The sequence below is a fragment of the Microcaecilia unicolor genome, chromosome 10, assembly GCF_901765095.1.
Source record: "Microcaecilia unicolor chromosome 10, aMicUni1.1, whole genome shotgun sequence".
Taxonomy (NCBI): domain Eukaryota; kingdom Metazoa; phylum Chordata; class Amphibia; order Gymnophiona; family Siphonopidae; genus Microcaecilia; species Microcaecilia unicolor.
The window spans coordinates 152281849-152295402 of NC_044040.1; the positions used below are offsets into that span (position 1 = coordinate 152281849).

General features: G+C 43.2%; 1 protein-coding gene across 1 annotated transcript in view; it reads right to left on the bottom strand.

Annotated features, from left to right (window-relative positions):
- GPC1 (glypican 1) overlaps positions 1-13554 on the bottom strand; it is a 491577-nt gene that overhangs the window by 233567 nt on the left and 244456 nt on the right. The window contains 1 exon segment of the mRNA XM_030216135.1: positions 7445-7603. Coding sequence (XP_030071995.1) covers positions 7445-7603 — 159 coding nt within the window.

Consider the following 13554-nt stretch of genomic DNA (forward strand, 5'->3'; position numbering starts at 1 on the left):
AAAACCCATGTATTGTGTCTTCCATACTGAAAACATACATCTAAAAAGTAGCAATCATTTCATCTGTCTATATTCTGCAGTATCAATATATTTTATGTAGAATATTTGCTTTCACCTTTTCCCCCTGATTGTGAAATAAACATCCATCAATTATTGGGAAATGTGATAAAAACAAGACCTGATTTAATTATAATTTTTAAAAATCCTACTTATAAGGCACACAACCCATAGGTCACTTTTCTGTATAGATCCTTTTCAGCAGGATCCCTGGCCAGACATAAAAATCTAAGGCAAATATGAATGGGTCAATATTTTAAAGCCAGCAGTGAGCATATTTTTAAGCACTAGTTGTGGCAAACACTGTATACAGACAGGTAGTGGCACTGAAAATACTTGGAACGTGCTGGCTGCCAGCAGCTATATCTATACCATCACTATTCAGCAGCTATAGGTATAGCTGAGTGGTTTAATTTAAGGCAATCTTTTTGCTGGCCTAAATTAAACTATTTATCTATATACATAGCAAATGTATATCGCTCCTCTCAGACACATTCCAGATCATGTTAGAACGATTAGAAGGAAATTTTGGCAGCATTATCTACATAGCACTGCTGAACGTTCATAGATAGAGGGCAATTCCACAAACCAGATGCTCAAACATATACGTGTGTTAGGCGATTAGACTATGTGCATAAATGCCTAAGCACTATTCTGCAAATACCCACTTAAATTACATAGGGAGTATTTGCAAGGGGATGTACAAAGGGACAAAGCATGGGTATTCTCATAGTACTATCCTTAGAGTCCAGCCTTCCATATATGGGTAAAGTTAGGACAGCCTTTTGTGCTATCCTACCTGGTCTACGTGGGCATTGGTACTGAATATGATCATGCACACAAATTTCCCTTATATGGAAGGCTGACCCCTACTGGTAGTACTTCAAGACTACCGCCAGGGGTCAGCAGGCACCATTTTGCACCCAGAGCCAGATACGGCAAGAGCAGTGGGAGACCACCAGAGCTGGTCCCTAAGTAAATTCAAGGAGTTCTCGGGGGGAGGGGGATGGAAGAAGAATTGAGGGGTTGAAGTGAGTGGATGAAGCATCATCGGGTGCTGGGCTTGGGAGGACAAGCATCAAGGGTCAGCATGGGTGGAAATAGTATCAGGGGATGCTAGGTGTGAGTGGCGGGGTGGGGGGGAGGAGTGGATTGGGAGGTGCCAGAGTTGGCAGAAGGATCAGTACCTAGCTGCTACAAATTGGAAGTTATGTAGATGCAGACTGGTATTTAATAACAAACAAATCCCTAATCTTGCTGGTACTTTAATGAAATAAAGAAGACCAAAACCAGGAAACAAGTACTAATACAAAATCACCTAAAATGTGTTGAGAAAAGTACTCTCAGAGATACAGATACCCACGTGGTGATCGCTCAGGACCACTATCGGGTGAAGCATAGCATTTCATTCATTGGGTTTGCTGTCTCTCGGTGATTTTGTATGTGCTATAATGTGCTGGCATCAAGAGGACGGAGAGACAGCCCTAACCTAAGTCCCTGAAGAAAGCAGATATGGAACCTGCGGTGTTGGGTGCATCTTAATTGCGAGGAGACAGCAGTCATCTCTTCAGACCTGCTTAGCGTTTTCATTGTTGGAGCCCTTGGCGTCAGAAGTTCCAGAGCAGGGCTCATAAGTTGTTATGTTTTGTGTCTTGCAGTCCTATGTCCCGGAAACAGCCTTCCTGCATTGGTGCATCTTGCTCCATCAGTGACTTGAGTTCAAGTCTTTATTAAGGACACAGAGAGGTATATTTTCAAAGTACTTAGACTTACAAAGTTCCATGGAGGGGCATAATCGAAAGGGATGCCCAAGTTTTGTTCAGGACGTCCTCGCAAAACGTCCCAATGGAGGGGCAGGGAAACCTGTATTATCGAAACAAGATGGACATCCATCTTTCATTTCGATAATATGGTCGGGGACGCCCAAATCTTGAAATTTTGGTCGTCCTTAGAGATGGTCGTCCCTAGACTTGGTCGTTTCTGATTTTCGGCGATGTCCATCTCAGAAACGACCAAATGCAAGCACTTCGGTCATGGGAGGAGCCAGCATTTGTAGTGCACTGGTCTCCCTGACATGCCAGGACACCAACCGGGCACCCTAGGGGGCACTGCAGTGGACTTCATAAAATGCTCCCAGGAACATAGCTCCCTTACCTTGTGTGCTGAGCCCCTCCAAACCCCCCCTAAAACCCACTACCCACAACTGTACACCACTACCATAGCCCTTATGGGTGAAGGGGGCACCTAGATGTGGGTACAGGGGGTTTCTGGTGGGTTTTGGAGGGCTCGCTGTTTCCTCCACAAACGTAACAGGTAGGGAGGGGGATGGGCCTGGGTCCGCCTGCCTGAAGTACACTGCATCCACTAAAACTGCTCCAGGTACCTGCATACTGCTGTGATGGACCTGAGTATGACATCTGAGCCTGGCATAGAGGCTGGCAAAAAATATTTTGAAAGATGTTTTTTGAGGGTGGGAGGGGGTTAGTGACCACTGGCGGAGTAAGGGGAGGTCATCCCCAATTCTCTCCGGTGGTCATCTGGACATTTCGGCCACCTTTTTGTGCCTTGGACCAGGTAAAGTCGTCCAAGTGCTCGTCAGGGACGCCCTTTTTTTTCCATTATGGGTCGAGGACGTACATGTGTTAGGCATGCCCAAGTCCAGCCTTCGCTACACCTCCGATACGCCCCCTTCAATTTTGGCCGTCTCTGCGACGGAAAGCAGTTGGGGACATCCAAAATCTGCTTTCGATTATACCAATTTGGACAACCCTGGGAGAATGAGCCTGTAACCTATGGAACTTTGTAAGTTAAGTGCTTTAAAAATGAGCCCCAAAGTGTTTTCAAATCCAAAAATCCCTGACTTCCTGAATAACCTCTCATATTAAACATGTTTTAAGTGATTACCAGAAATGATTGATTTGTCTTTGTGTCTCAACTGTAAGCTCGATGTAGCAGGGACTGGCTCCGTCTGATGCCTTTGTACAGTACTGGCTGAGTCTACTAGCATGATAGAAATGTTTCACAGTCTAGACTTGAATGCAAGAATGCTTTGTGCCTGTCCTTCCCCATAGCAGCAGCATTCATTTGTGCTGAACATGAGAAGTCGGCAGGGCAAATATTTAAGTTCATTTTGCCTATGGGGCCTAAGCTAGTACAAAATAATCCTAGCACCAGAGGTCTGAGTGAAACTTTAGAGTTCCTTTTAATTGCTTCTGCTGTTGTGGTGCTACGCTAATACTTTGGTACTGATTTATCAAGAGTAGTTCCTAGTCTCAGAATGGAATAAAAAAAAAAAATAACCTCTTTGATGCACCAGGCCCTTAATGGTTTTACTCTGTGCTTTGAGCTTGAAGTAGACTGTTTCCTAGGGCATTGCCCTGGTAAATGGATTTTCCTACATAAAACATAAATCCCAGACACACTAGAAGGGTCAGAAATTTAACATCAAAGCTTCAAGACAGCAAATTCAACAGACCAAGACATCAGGGACGACATAAGGAGCTCTCCAATGAGTCTATTACAAATTAATAATTATAGGTTGACTCATATATACAGACCTTCAGTAATAAAGCAATGATATGTCAGCTTTACATTTAAATACATTTTAAAACACGCACATGAAGCAGTACATATCATCTGCAATTACAGTATGAGGTGTAGTTTTAAGGGAAAAGGAAATGTTCAGAACAAAAACTGATCCCCATGTCAGCATATAACAGTGGTTTCCAAACCTGGTCCTGGAGGCACCCCAGCCAGTCAGGTTTTCAAGATATCCACAAAGAATACTCATGAGAGAGATTTGCATGCACTGCCTTCACTGCATGCAAATCTCTCTCATGAATATTTATTGTGAATATTTATTGTGGATATCCTGAAAACCTGACTGGCTGGGGTGCCTCCAGGATCAGGTTTGGGAACCACTGGCATATAGCATTACTCTATCCCTCATGCAAACATGTCAAGAGAGCCCAACTGTACTTTTAACATAACTCACAAAAGTATATAGCGCTTAATATAGACAGTGTCCGCATGCTGATTCCTGAAAATAGATACAAAATTCAGAGGAACAAGTATTCTAACAAATAGGCCATTCTGATTAACACAACAGCATTTAAATGTTGTTCTTTGTACTGGAAGTAATACATTGAATGAATATTTGCCGTTCACTGGGTAACTCCTGGCTGCAACCAGATTCCACCACTGCATCATCCTGGCACTGCCTTGATTGGTCCAAGCAATCTAGCTGGATTTTAAACAGAACTTTCTGGGTAAATTATATCCAGATTAACCTGGTAAGTTAGACTCACCCAGGTAGGAGCCGCTCCTACTTAGGGAACCTTTTACTAAGGTGTGCTAAAAAATGGCCTGCAGTAGTGTAGACATGTTTTGGGTGCGCGTAGAATTATTTAAAAATTTTATTTTTAAGATTTTTGCCGAAAATGGACATGTGGCAAAATGAAAATTGCTGAACGTCCATTTTGGGTCTGAGACCTTACCACAAGTCATTGACCTAGCGGTAAGGTCTCACGTGGTCTATGCACGTAAAATACCACTTGACACGCGATAAAAATAAAAAATGTTTTTCGGACGCGCATAGCGGACATGCGTCAAAATTGAAATTACCGCAAGAGTAACGCAATAACCGGGCGGTAACTCCAATTTGACGTGCATTGGGCACGCATAGGCGCCTATGCAGCTTAGTAAAAGGGCCCCTTAGATAAGCTGCGCTGAATATCAGGCTGTAAGGGATAGATTCAGTAAATAGCTCCCAAAGTTAAGTACCAGGATGATGTCTGCTAAGTGCAAATTCTATAAAGGCACTTCCGTGCAGAATTGTCTTTATAGAAAACTGCTTAAGTCACTTCCATGCCTAACGACTCTAAAGGCCTTACGATGAGTGTTTCTTACTTATTACTTATCCAGTCCTATAATCCCTTATTCACTTAGCCGAGTGTTTCATTCTTTAAATGACCATTGTCGTGTTCTGCCTAGCCCTAAAGCTGTCAAGTTAAGAGTCTTCAAGGCACGGTGCATTCTATTTTCTTTCACCCCATAACTGGAACAAACTTCCCTTATCTATCCATAGTAACTTGTCTTTTAAGAGTTTTAAATCTGATTTAAAGACGTGAGGCCCTGTTTACAAAGGCACACTAGTGTTTTTATCATGTGCTAACCATGTAGATGCCCATAATATTCCTATGGGCGTCTACACTGTTAGCACATGCTAAAAACCACTAGTTTGCCTTTGTAAACAGGGCCCTTGGTTATTTAACCAGGCATACATAGTAACATAGTAAATGACGGCAGAAAAAGACCTGCATGGTCCATCCAGTCTGCCCAACAAGACAAACTCATATGTGCTACTTTTTGTGTATACCCTACTTTGATTTGTACCTGTCCTCGGCAACACAAGCTAACTAGGAGTGACTGACTGAGACCTTGCTGTACCTACTTTTTACCATATTTTGTTTCTCCTCCCTCTCCAATTTTTTTTTAATCAAAACCTTATACCCGCTACTTCCTGTCTTACTAATGGAGTTCCTTTCCGTTTTTCTTTTTCCAATTTATCCCATATACCGCCTTGCTCTGCAATGTCAGTTTCAGCATTATAGCCAGTTTTAATAAACTATAACTATAAATTATGGTACCGATATTCAGATCGTGGGAGATAGACGGGCTGTCTCCAGCGGTCCATGCTGAACTTGGATATTCAGTGCCGGGCCATTTCCAGTGACCGGCATAGAGTATCCGTATTTTTTTGGCCATTTTGAAGACAACTGGCTATGCCGATATTCAGACATAGCCAGTTATCCTTCAACCAATCAAAGATATACCAGGGTTTGACGTGGCCAAATATGACTGCCCAACCTGGTTTAAAAATCGGTGGATAGCCGGTTATATCATGTGATATAAACGGTTATCCCCCAGCCGCTAACTGCAGATATTCAGCGAAGGATAGCCAGTTACCCCGCTGACTATTGGCGGATAGCCGGTTAAAAGCTATTTAACAGGTCAACATCTATTCTGACCAGTTAAATAGCACTAAATATCGGGTAGTATAACATTAGGTGTGAGTATTTATGGCTGCCAAAGGCTGGTGTAAATGCTTGTGTCTAATTACTAGCCAAGCAAAAAAAAAAAAAAAAAAGGAGAAAATACCTCACGTGTTTTATTTTTTATGTAGATTTGCCTGACTCCTGAGGCAGGCCCTTGTGCTGAAACAGGGCCATGTCGGATCGTTTTTCTGCTGTTTACATTAAAGACTTCTTTGATATCCTCCTTGCATCTGCCTCACTTTTTTCTTCGCTGTGCCTAATTACTGTCAGTCAGGCATTGAAATGGAAGTATTCTATAACTCTGTGCCTAAATCCTGGGAGCACCCATGACCTGCCCATGCCCCTCCCCTGGCCACACCCCCTTTGGAGTTGTGCACAAGATGAATAATTAGGCATACAGGTTATAGAAAAGGGGTGCAGAGCAGATACTCACATAAGCAGTAATTAGTGCCAATTAGTGCATATTAAGGCCAACTATTCATTATCAATTTAGCCAATTAATTTGTGAATATCTGAGATCCACGCATAACTTTAGGACACCTATAAAGAATTTGAGAGTAAATGTGTAAATTGTGACTCCACCCACGCTCTGCACAAACTCTACCCCTGAGTATTCCTACCAAAATAAGTACCTGTAGGCATGCACAGCACATCAGGGGCATAGCCAGACCTCGAAGGGAGGGGGGACCAGAGCCCAAAGTGTGGGGGGCACATATTGGCTCGCCTCCCTTCTGCCGCTTCCCCCCTCCGCTGCCGCTTCTGTCCCCGCTGCATGAAGGTACCTTGGGTGGAGGGGGTCCCCAACCCTTGCCAGCTGACGCGTTTGTCCCGCATTAGACTCGCATTGCCTGTCTTGTTCTCAGTCACACCGTGCACACTCGTTTTAATGAAACTGAGCATGAACAAAGTGTCTCGCATGCTAAGCTTCACTAAAACGAGCGTGAACAGTGCGACTGAGAAGAGCAAAGTAGGCAATACAACAAGACCAGCGTGGGACAAATGCTTCGGCTGGTGGGGGTTGAGAACCCCTGCCAGCCAAACCAGGGGCCCCAGAGCCAATTTGGGGGGACCCAAGCCCCCCATAGCTACACCACTGCCGCACATACGCTAAGGTGTGGCCCAATTTTACAAAAGCTCATTTGCATGCATAACTCAGCAAAAATTGTTTATAAAATTACCTCCACAAGTGAAGGGAAGCTAGAAGGGTGAAGAGAGAGTGATGGCGCTAAACTGGATGGAGAGGGAAAGTGTAGTGGGGGTGGTCAGAGAAGGATACTCATTTAACACAAAGACTCTACACGTCTCTCCTAGTTTAAACACACATTACTCACCATCAAACATTTTATGCTGGGCGGTGAGGATCATTTGTACAGAGCGGCTGGTTTCCTTCAGTTTGGATTCAAATTCCAGTTTGCTTTTATTGGCAAAGTTCTCCTCCATCTCGCTGGTACAACAGGTATAGCCTTGGGGACAGATTCTCAGGTGTTCACCTAAATTGAAGAAAGACAAATATCATGCTTCAGGTTTCCCGTTATCGTCTCCTAACTATTGAGTACACAGCACAGTCATCTTTCAATTTTCTCTCGTATGCTTTCAAAACAGAAATGTGTTTCTGATGAGGAATTACAATGAGACTGAAATGCATCTGACCTGTGAAATTGACCTACAACAAATAAATGAATTACTGCAAATTTCAAATCACACACTACAGAGGATGAAGATGCAAATACATCAGATGTAGACCACACTTAAGGAACCTTTTACTAAGCTGTGTTAGGCGCTAACACGTGCCTAACAGGAAAAATGGCCTAACGTCAGGGATGCTAGAGTGTTTTGTGTTAGTTCTGCCTGGAGGGGGCTTGACAGGCACAGAAATGTGCTAATCAGCTGGCGCACTGATGTTAGCTCTTTAGCGCCTCCTACATAGGAGATGGTAAGTGCACCCACGGTAGGTTTTTTTAATGGTAGTTTTTGCACAGTGGCTTCACTGATATCTGCTCTTCTTTGCAGTGAAGAATTCAAAAGGAAAATATGTTGTATTTTCTACTGACCCTGACACAGGCATTCGTCAAAATACAGGCCATGGCAGGTCTTGAAACAAACATTGCATCCTCTGCAATTTGGCTCCATCTTGTGATTCCATCTGTGGCTGATCACACTTCCTATTGCACTTTACCCCTTTGTTTCACTTTTTCTTACCTCACCAAGAAGACCACCCAAGTACAAGCAGTCCTTCACGGCAGGTTTCAAGGAAGCCTCTTAAGACTCAAATCACCCCTCATTTATTGTTTTAAGCCAGCAGGGTTTACCCCTTGCAGCATCCACTGTTCTCCCATATCTAATTGGTTCTGGGAATATCAAAGGTAATTTTATGAAGTCGCACCTACTTAACTTTATAAAATACTTGCATAGGCATCAGCACTTACATCAACTTGAGGGCTGGTGTAAATATTAGCGCGTACGTTCTTCAAGGATGTGTGTAAATAAAAGAATAATTATAATCTACGCATGGACTCCACCCAAACTCATCTCTGTGCATACCCACAATGAAAGTGTGCATCATAAAATTTATGTGCTAGGCATTTATGTAACTATTAGGCTCATTTTCGAAAGAGAAGGATGCTCATCTTTCAACACAAATCGGAAGATGGGTGTCCTTCTCACAGGGTCGCCCAAATTGGCATACTCTTAAGCCAATTTTGGGCTTCCCCAACTGCTTTCCGTCGCAGGGACGACCAAAGTTCAAGGGGGCGTGTCGGAGGCATAGCGAAGGCGGGACTTGGGCGTGCCTAACACATGGGCATCCTCGACACATAATGGAAAAAAAGGGCGTCCCTGACGAGCACTTGGACGGCTATTATCTCTTTCTTGAAGGCCCAGTAGTGCTTTTTTGTCTGTGCTGTATATTTGTATGCTGTATTACCCTCTCTTTTGTTACTGCGTTTCTTACGACCAAGCCACTGGGGGAAAGCCTCCCATTTCCCCCAGTGGTCACTAACCCCCTCCCACCCTCAAAAAATATCTTTAAAAATATTTTGTGCCAGCCTCTATGCCAGCCTCAAATGTCATACTCGGGTCCATCACAGCAGTAAGCAGGTCCCTGGACCAGTTTTAGTGGGTGCAGTACACTTCAGACAGGCGGACCCAGGCCCATCCCCCCCTACCTGTTACACTTGTGGTGATACATGTGAGCCCTCCAAAACCCACCACAAACCCACTGTACCCACATGTAGGTGCCCCCTTCTCCCATAAGGGCTATGGTAGTGGTGTACAGTTGTGGATAGTGTTTTTTGGGGGTGTTGGGGGGGCTTAGCACACAAGGTAAGGGAGCTATGCCCTGGGCGCAATTTATGAAATCCACTCCAGTGCCCCCTAGTGTGCCCAGTTGGTGTCCTGGCATGTCAGGGGGACCAGTGCACTACAAACGCTGGCTCCTCCCATGACCAAAGGGCTTGCATTTGGTCATTTCTGAGATGGGCGTCCCTGGTTTCGATTATCACCGAAAATCAGAAACGACCAAGTCTAGGGACAACCATCTCTAAGGACAACCTAAATGTCAAGATTTGGGCGTCTCCGACCATATTATCGAAATGAAAGATGGAAGTCCATCTTGTTTCGATAATACGGGTTTCCCCGCCCCTCCATTGGAACGTTTTGCGAGGACGTCCTCAGCAAAACTTCAGCGTTCCTTTCGATTATGCCCCTCCACGTGGCCACTGATGTGCATAAGACTAAAATACTATTCCAATCAGAGATGGCTACTATACTTCATAGACCTCCGTATGTTCCAGTAATAATAGACAGTGTTACGGTGTGAGCCGATAAATCTCAGTAACAATGCACTGTGTTTAAATCGTTGAATGAGATTTTGTAAGATAATAATAGCACAGGATGGTGGTGGCCAGAAACCGGTGAGGACTGCAAACAAATAAGACACTGTGCATAGGATGCCTTAACACAGTGCATTGTTACTGAGGTTTACCAGCTCACACCATAACGTTGTCTATTATTACTGGAAGATATGGAGGTCTATGAAGTATAGTAGCCACCTCTGATTGGAATTGTATGAAATCCAGTACTTAACTACAAGTGCTTGGGCTATTGGTAAGACTAAAATACTGGCATATATGCATGTTCTTAACACCTAAAACTAGGCGGCCTCTTAAATAATTACTGTCAACATAACTACTACATGTGTAAACACTGCTAGCCCCAACAGGAAGGCCCCAAATGCTACTACGCACAGGACCAACACAGTGATGTTTAAACTCCTAGGTGGAGTTACAGTAGGGCCAGCTCTGGTATGGATAGCACCCTGGGCAAGAATGTCAATGGCCCTGCAGGAATGGCAGTGCCTTCCATCTCCCTTCCCCCCCCCCCCCCCCACTCCACCCCAGCCCCACTGATCCCTGCCCTACAGCTAACAGACTTTCTTGCAGAATTGTTCCCCTCTTTTGTGTTTTGTTTTGTGAGGGCAGTAGAGGCAGCCTGGAAGGGTCAGAGGCAGCAGTGGCAAGGTAGGCAAGAAAAACAATGGGCTATTTTAAGCCCTTTGTGCCAGGAAGGATGTTTGTGTTGTGGGTTTTAGGGGAAGGATGATGGTACAAGCTGGGGGATGGGTTGAGAGACAGAGAGAAAAGAAACTGGTGGCACAAGGTAAAGGAGGTTGAGAGAGATTCTGGTGGAGATATGTCATTTAACATACACCAGTCAGTAGTGCCACAGTCCCCTGTGAGAAGATATGTGTCGACTCTACTTTCACAACATGAAACCACTTAAAATTTAATGATGGTGACTGGGGTAGGGCATTCACTAGCAGTTAATGGTTGTCTTGAGAAGTTTGTCCTTTGAGTCACCAGTGTCATTTGTGGTATGTGGCAGCTAGGTATATGCCTACTATGGGGGTGTGTTTCAGTTCATTTCAGACATTTAAAAATCTTTTAATACACATTAGATGTTTTTATCAAATCAGATGTACACGTCATTTTGTAGATTTACACAGGTTAAGTTAATTTTACACATACTAATTTTTTAAAGATAGATTAACAAATTCACATCAGCAGTTTTCTCTGTGACTAATACTGCTTCTGAGATGATGTCTGCAGTGTGTTTAACTACAGAGTAAACATAAGGAACTGTAACTCACAATTATGGGATAAATGGCTATGCATATGCTGATGATCTTTTGTTGGTCATTAAATTATCTAGGTCTGCAATAAATATAACGCCTGTGCAAAAATGTATGTTGGCAGTTTTACAGTGGCTCAGAGCACATAAATTGGTCTTAAACATGTTAAAGATTACAGAATGATGGTTCACTAGATGTTCTCTGCAACTGCCTGTGACCTTGACACTTTTGGATACTCCAATGATGATTGTGGATAGTTTTCAAGGGTGATGATGAAGAGGAACTGAAAGAAATCTCGGTGAACCTGGAAGATGTACTGAGCCTAATCAACAAATTAAAGAGTAGTAAATCACCTGGACCAGATGGCATACATACAAGGGTAAAGCATGCAAGCAAGTAATTGCTGATCTGCTTAGTAATATGCAACCTGTCATTAAAATTGTCCATAGTACCTGAAGATTGGAGGGTGGCCAATGTAATGCCGATTTTTAAAAAGAGTTCCAGGGATGATCTGGGAAATTACAGACCGGTAAGCCTGACATCAGTGTTGGGTAAAATAGTGGACACTATCATAATGAATAAAATTATGGAACACATAAATAAACATGGTTTAAGGAAGACTTGTCCAACCTCTTTCTATCAAGGGCCACATTTTATATTTTGTAACATACGGAGGGCCAAAACACACACCATCATATTTTGCCACGTGTTTAGTCAAATAGCGGCAAACTACAACAATGCATTGACCCCTCTACAGCCTTCAACCAGTTTCTCTCTCCCTCTGATATACCCCCCAAGTCTTCACCCAGTTTCTCTCGATTTCTTTCGTACACCTCCATAGTCTTTACCCAGCTCTCTCATGTACTCTCTCTCCCAGTCGTTACTTAGTCTCTTTCCTCTGACTTGGCTTCACCTGCAGAAGAAATAGTGGGATTCTCACTTCCCCACCATGACATGGCTCTCTGCAATCTTGAGTAGCACGGTGCTAAAAGTTCGGGTTAGTCTCACGGTTTCAAGTCTCCTTGAAACTGTATTACCAATCTAAATGTCTGCCACTGCGCGGTTCAAGCTTACAGAGAGCTGAGTCGTGGTGGAGAAGCAGGAATCCCGTGGAAAGCACCACAAGATTTGCCAAGCTTCTGAGGGCTAGAAAAAAGTACTTGCTAGGCTGGATTCTGGCCTGTGGGCCATAGGTTGGACAAGCCTGATGTAATGGGCCAGAGTCAGCATGGGTTAAGCCAAGGGAAATCTTGCCTCACCAATTTGCTTCATTTCTTTGAAGGTGTGAATAAACATGTGGATAAAGGTGAGCCAATTGATGTAGTCTATCTAGATTTTCAATCAGCTTTTGACAAAGTTCCTCATGAAAGACTCCTCAGAAAACTAGAATCATGGGATAGGAGGCAATATTCTGGTGTGGATTAGGAATTGGTTATTGGGCAGAAAACAGAGTGTAGGGTTAAATGGTCATTTCTCTCAATGGAGTGCTGCAGGAATCAGTACTGAGACCGGTGCTATTTAATATATTTATGATATGGCAATCAGAATGATGAGTGAGGTGATTAAATTTGCAGATGACACAAAACTATTCAAGGTTGTTAAAACACATGCAGTCTGTGAAAAATTGCAGAAAGACCTTAGGATTGGAAGACTTAGCATCCAAATAGCAGATGAAATTTAATGTGGGCAAATGCAAAGTGATGCACATTGGAAAGAATAATCCAAATCATAGTTACCATATGATAGGGTCCACCTTGGGGTCAGCACCCAAGAAAAAGATCTAGGTATCGTTGTAGATATTCTATTGAAATCTTCTGCTCAGTGTGCAGCGGTGGTCACAAAAGTAAACAAGATGCTAGGAATTATAAGGAAAGGGATGGTGATTAAGACTGTAAATACTATAATGCCTCTGTATCGCTCCATGGTGCAACTTCGCCTTGAGTATTGCGTTCAGTTCTGGTTGCTGTATCTCAAAACAAATATAGAGGAATTAGAAAAGGTTCAAAGAACAGCGACCAAAATGATAAAGGGGATGAAACTCCTTTCATATGAGGAAAGGTTAAAGAGGTTAGGGCTCTTCAGCTTGGAAAAGAGACAGATGAGGGTTCACCTGCAAATAGGTGGGAAAATGTGGGATACAAATGCAACAAATAAATAAATAAATAAAGATATAATTGAGAACTACAAAATCCTGAGTTGTGTAGAACAAGTAGAAGTGAATCGATTTTTTATTCGCTCCAAAAGTACAAAGACTAGGGGCCATGAAAATACTTTTAAAACAAATAGGAGAAAATATTTTTTTCACTCAACAAA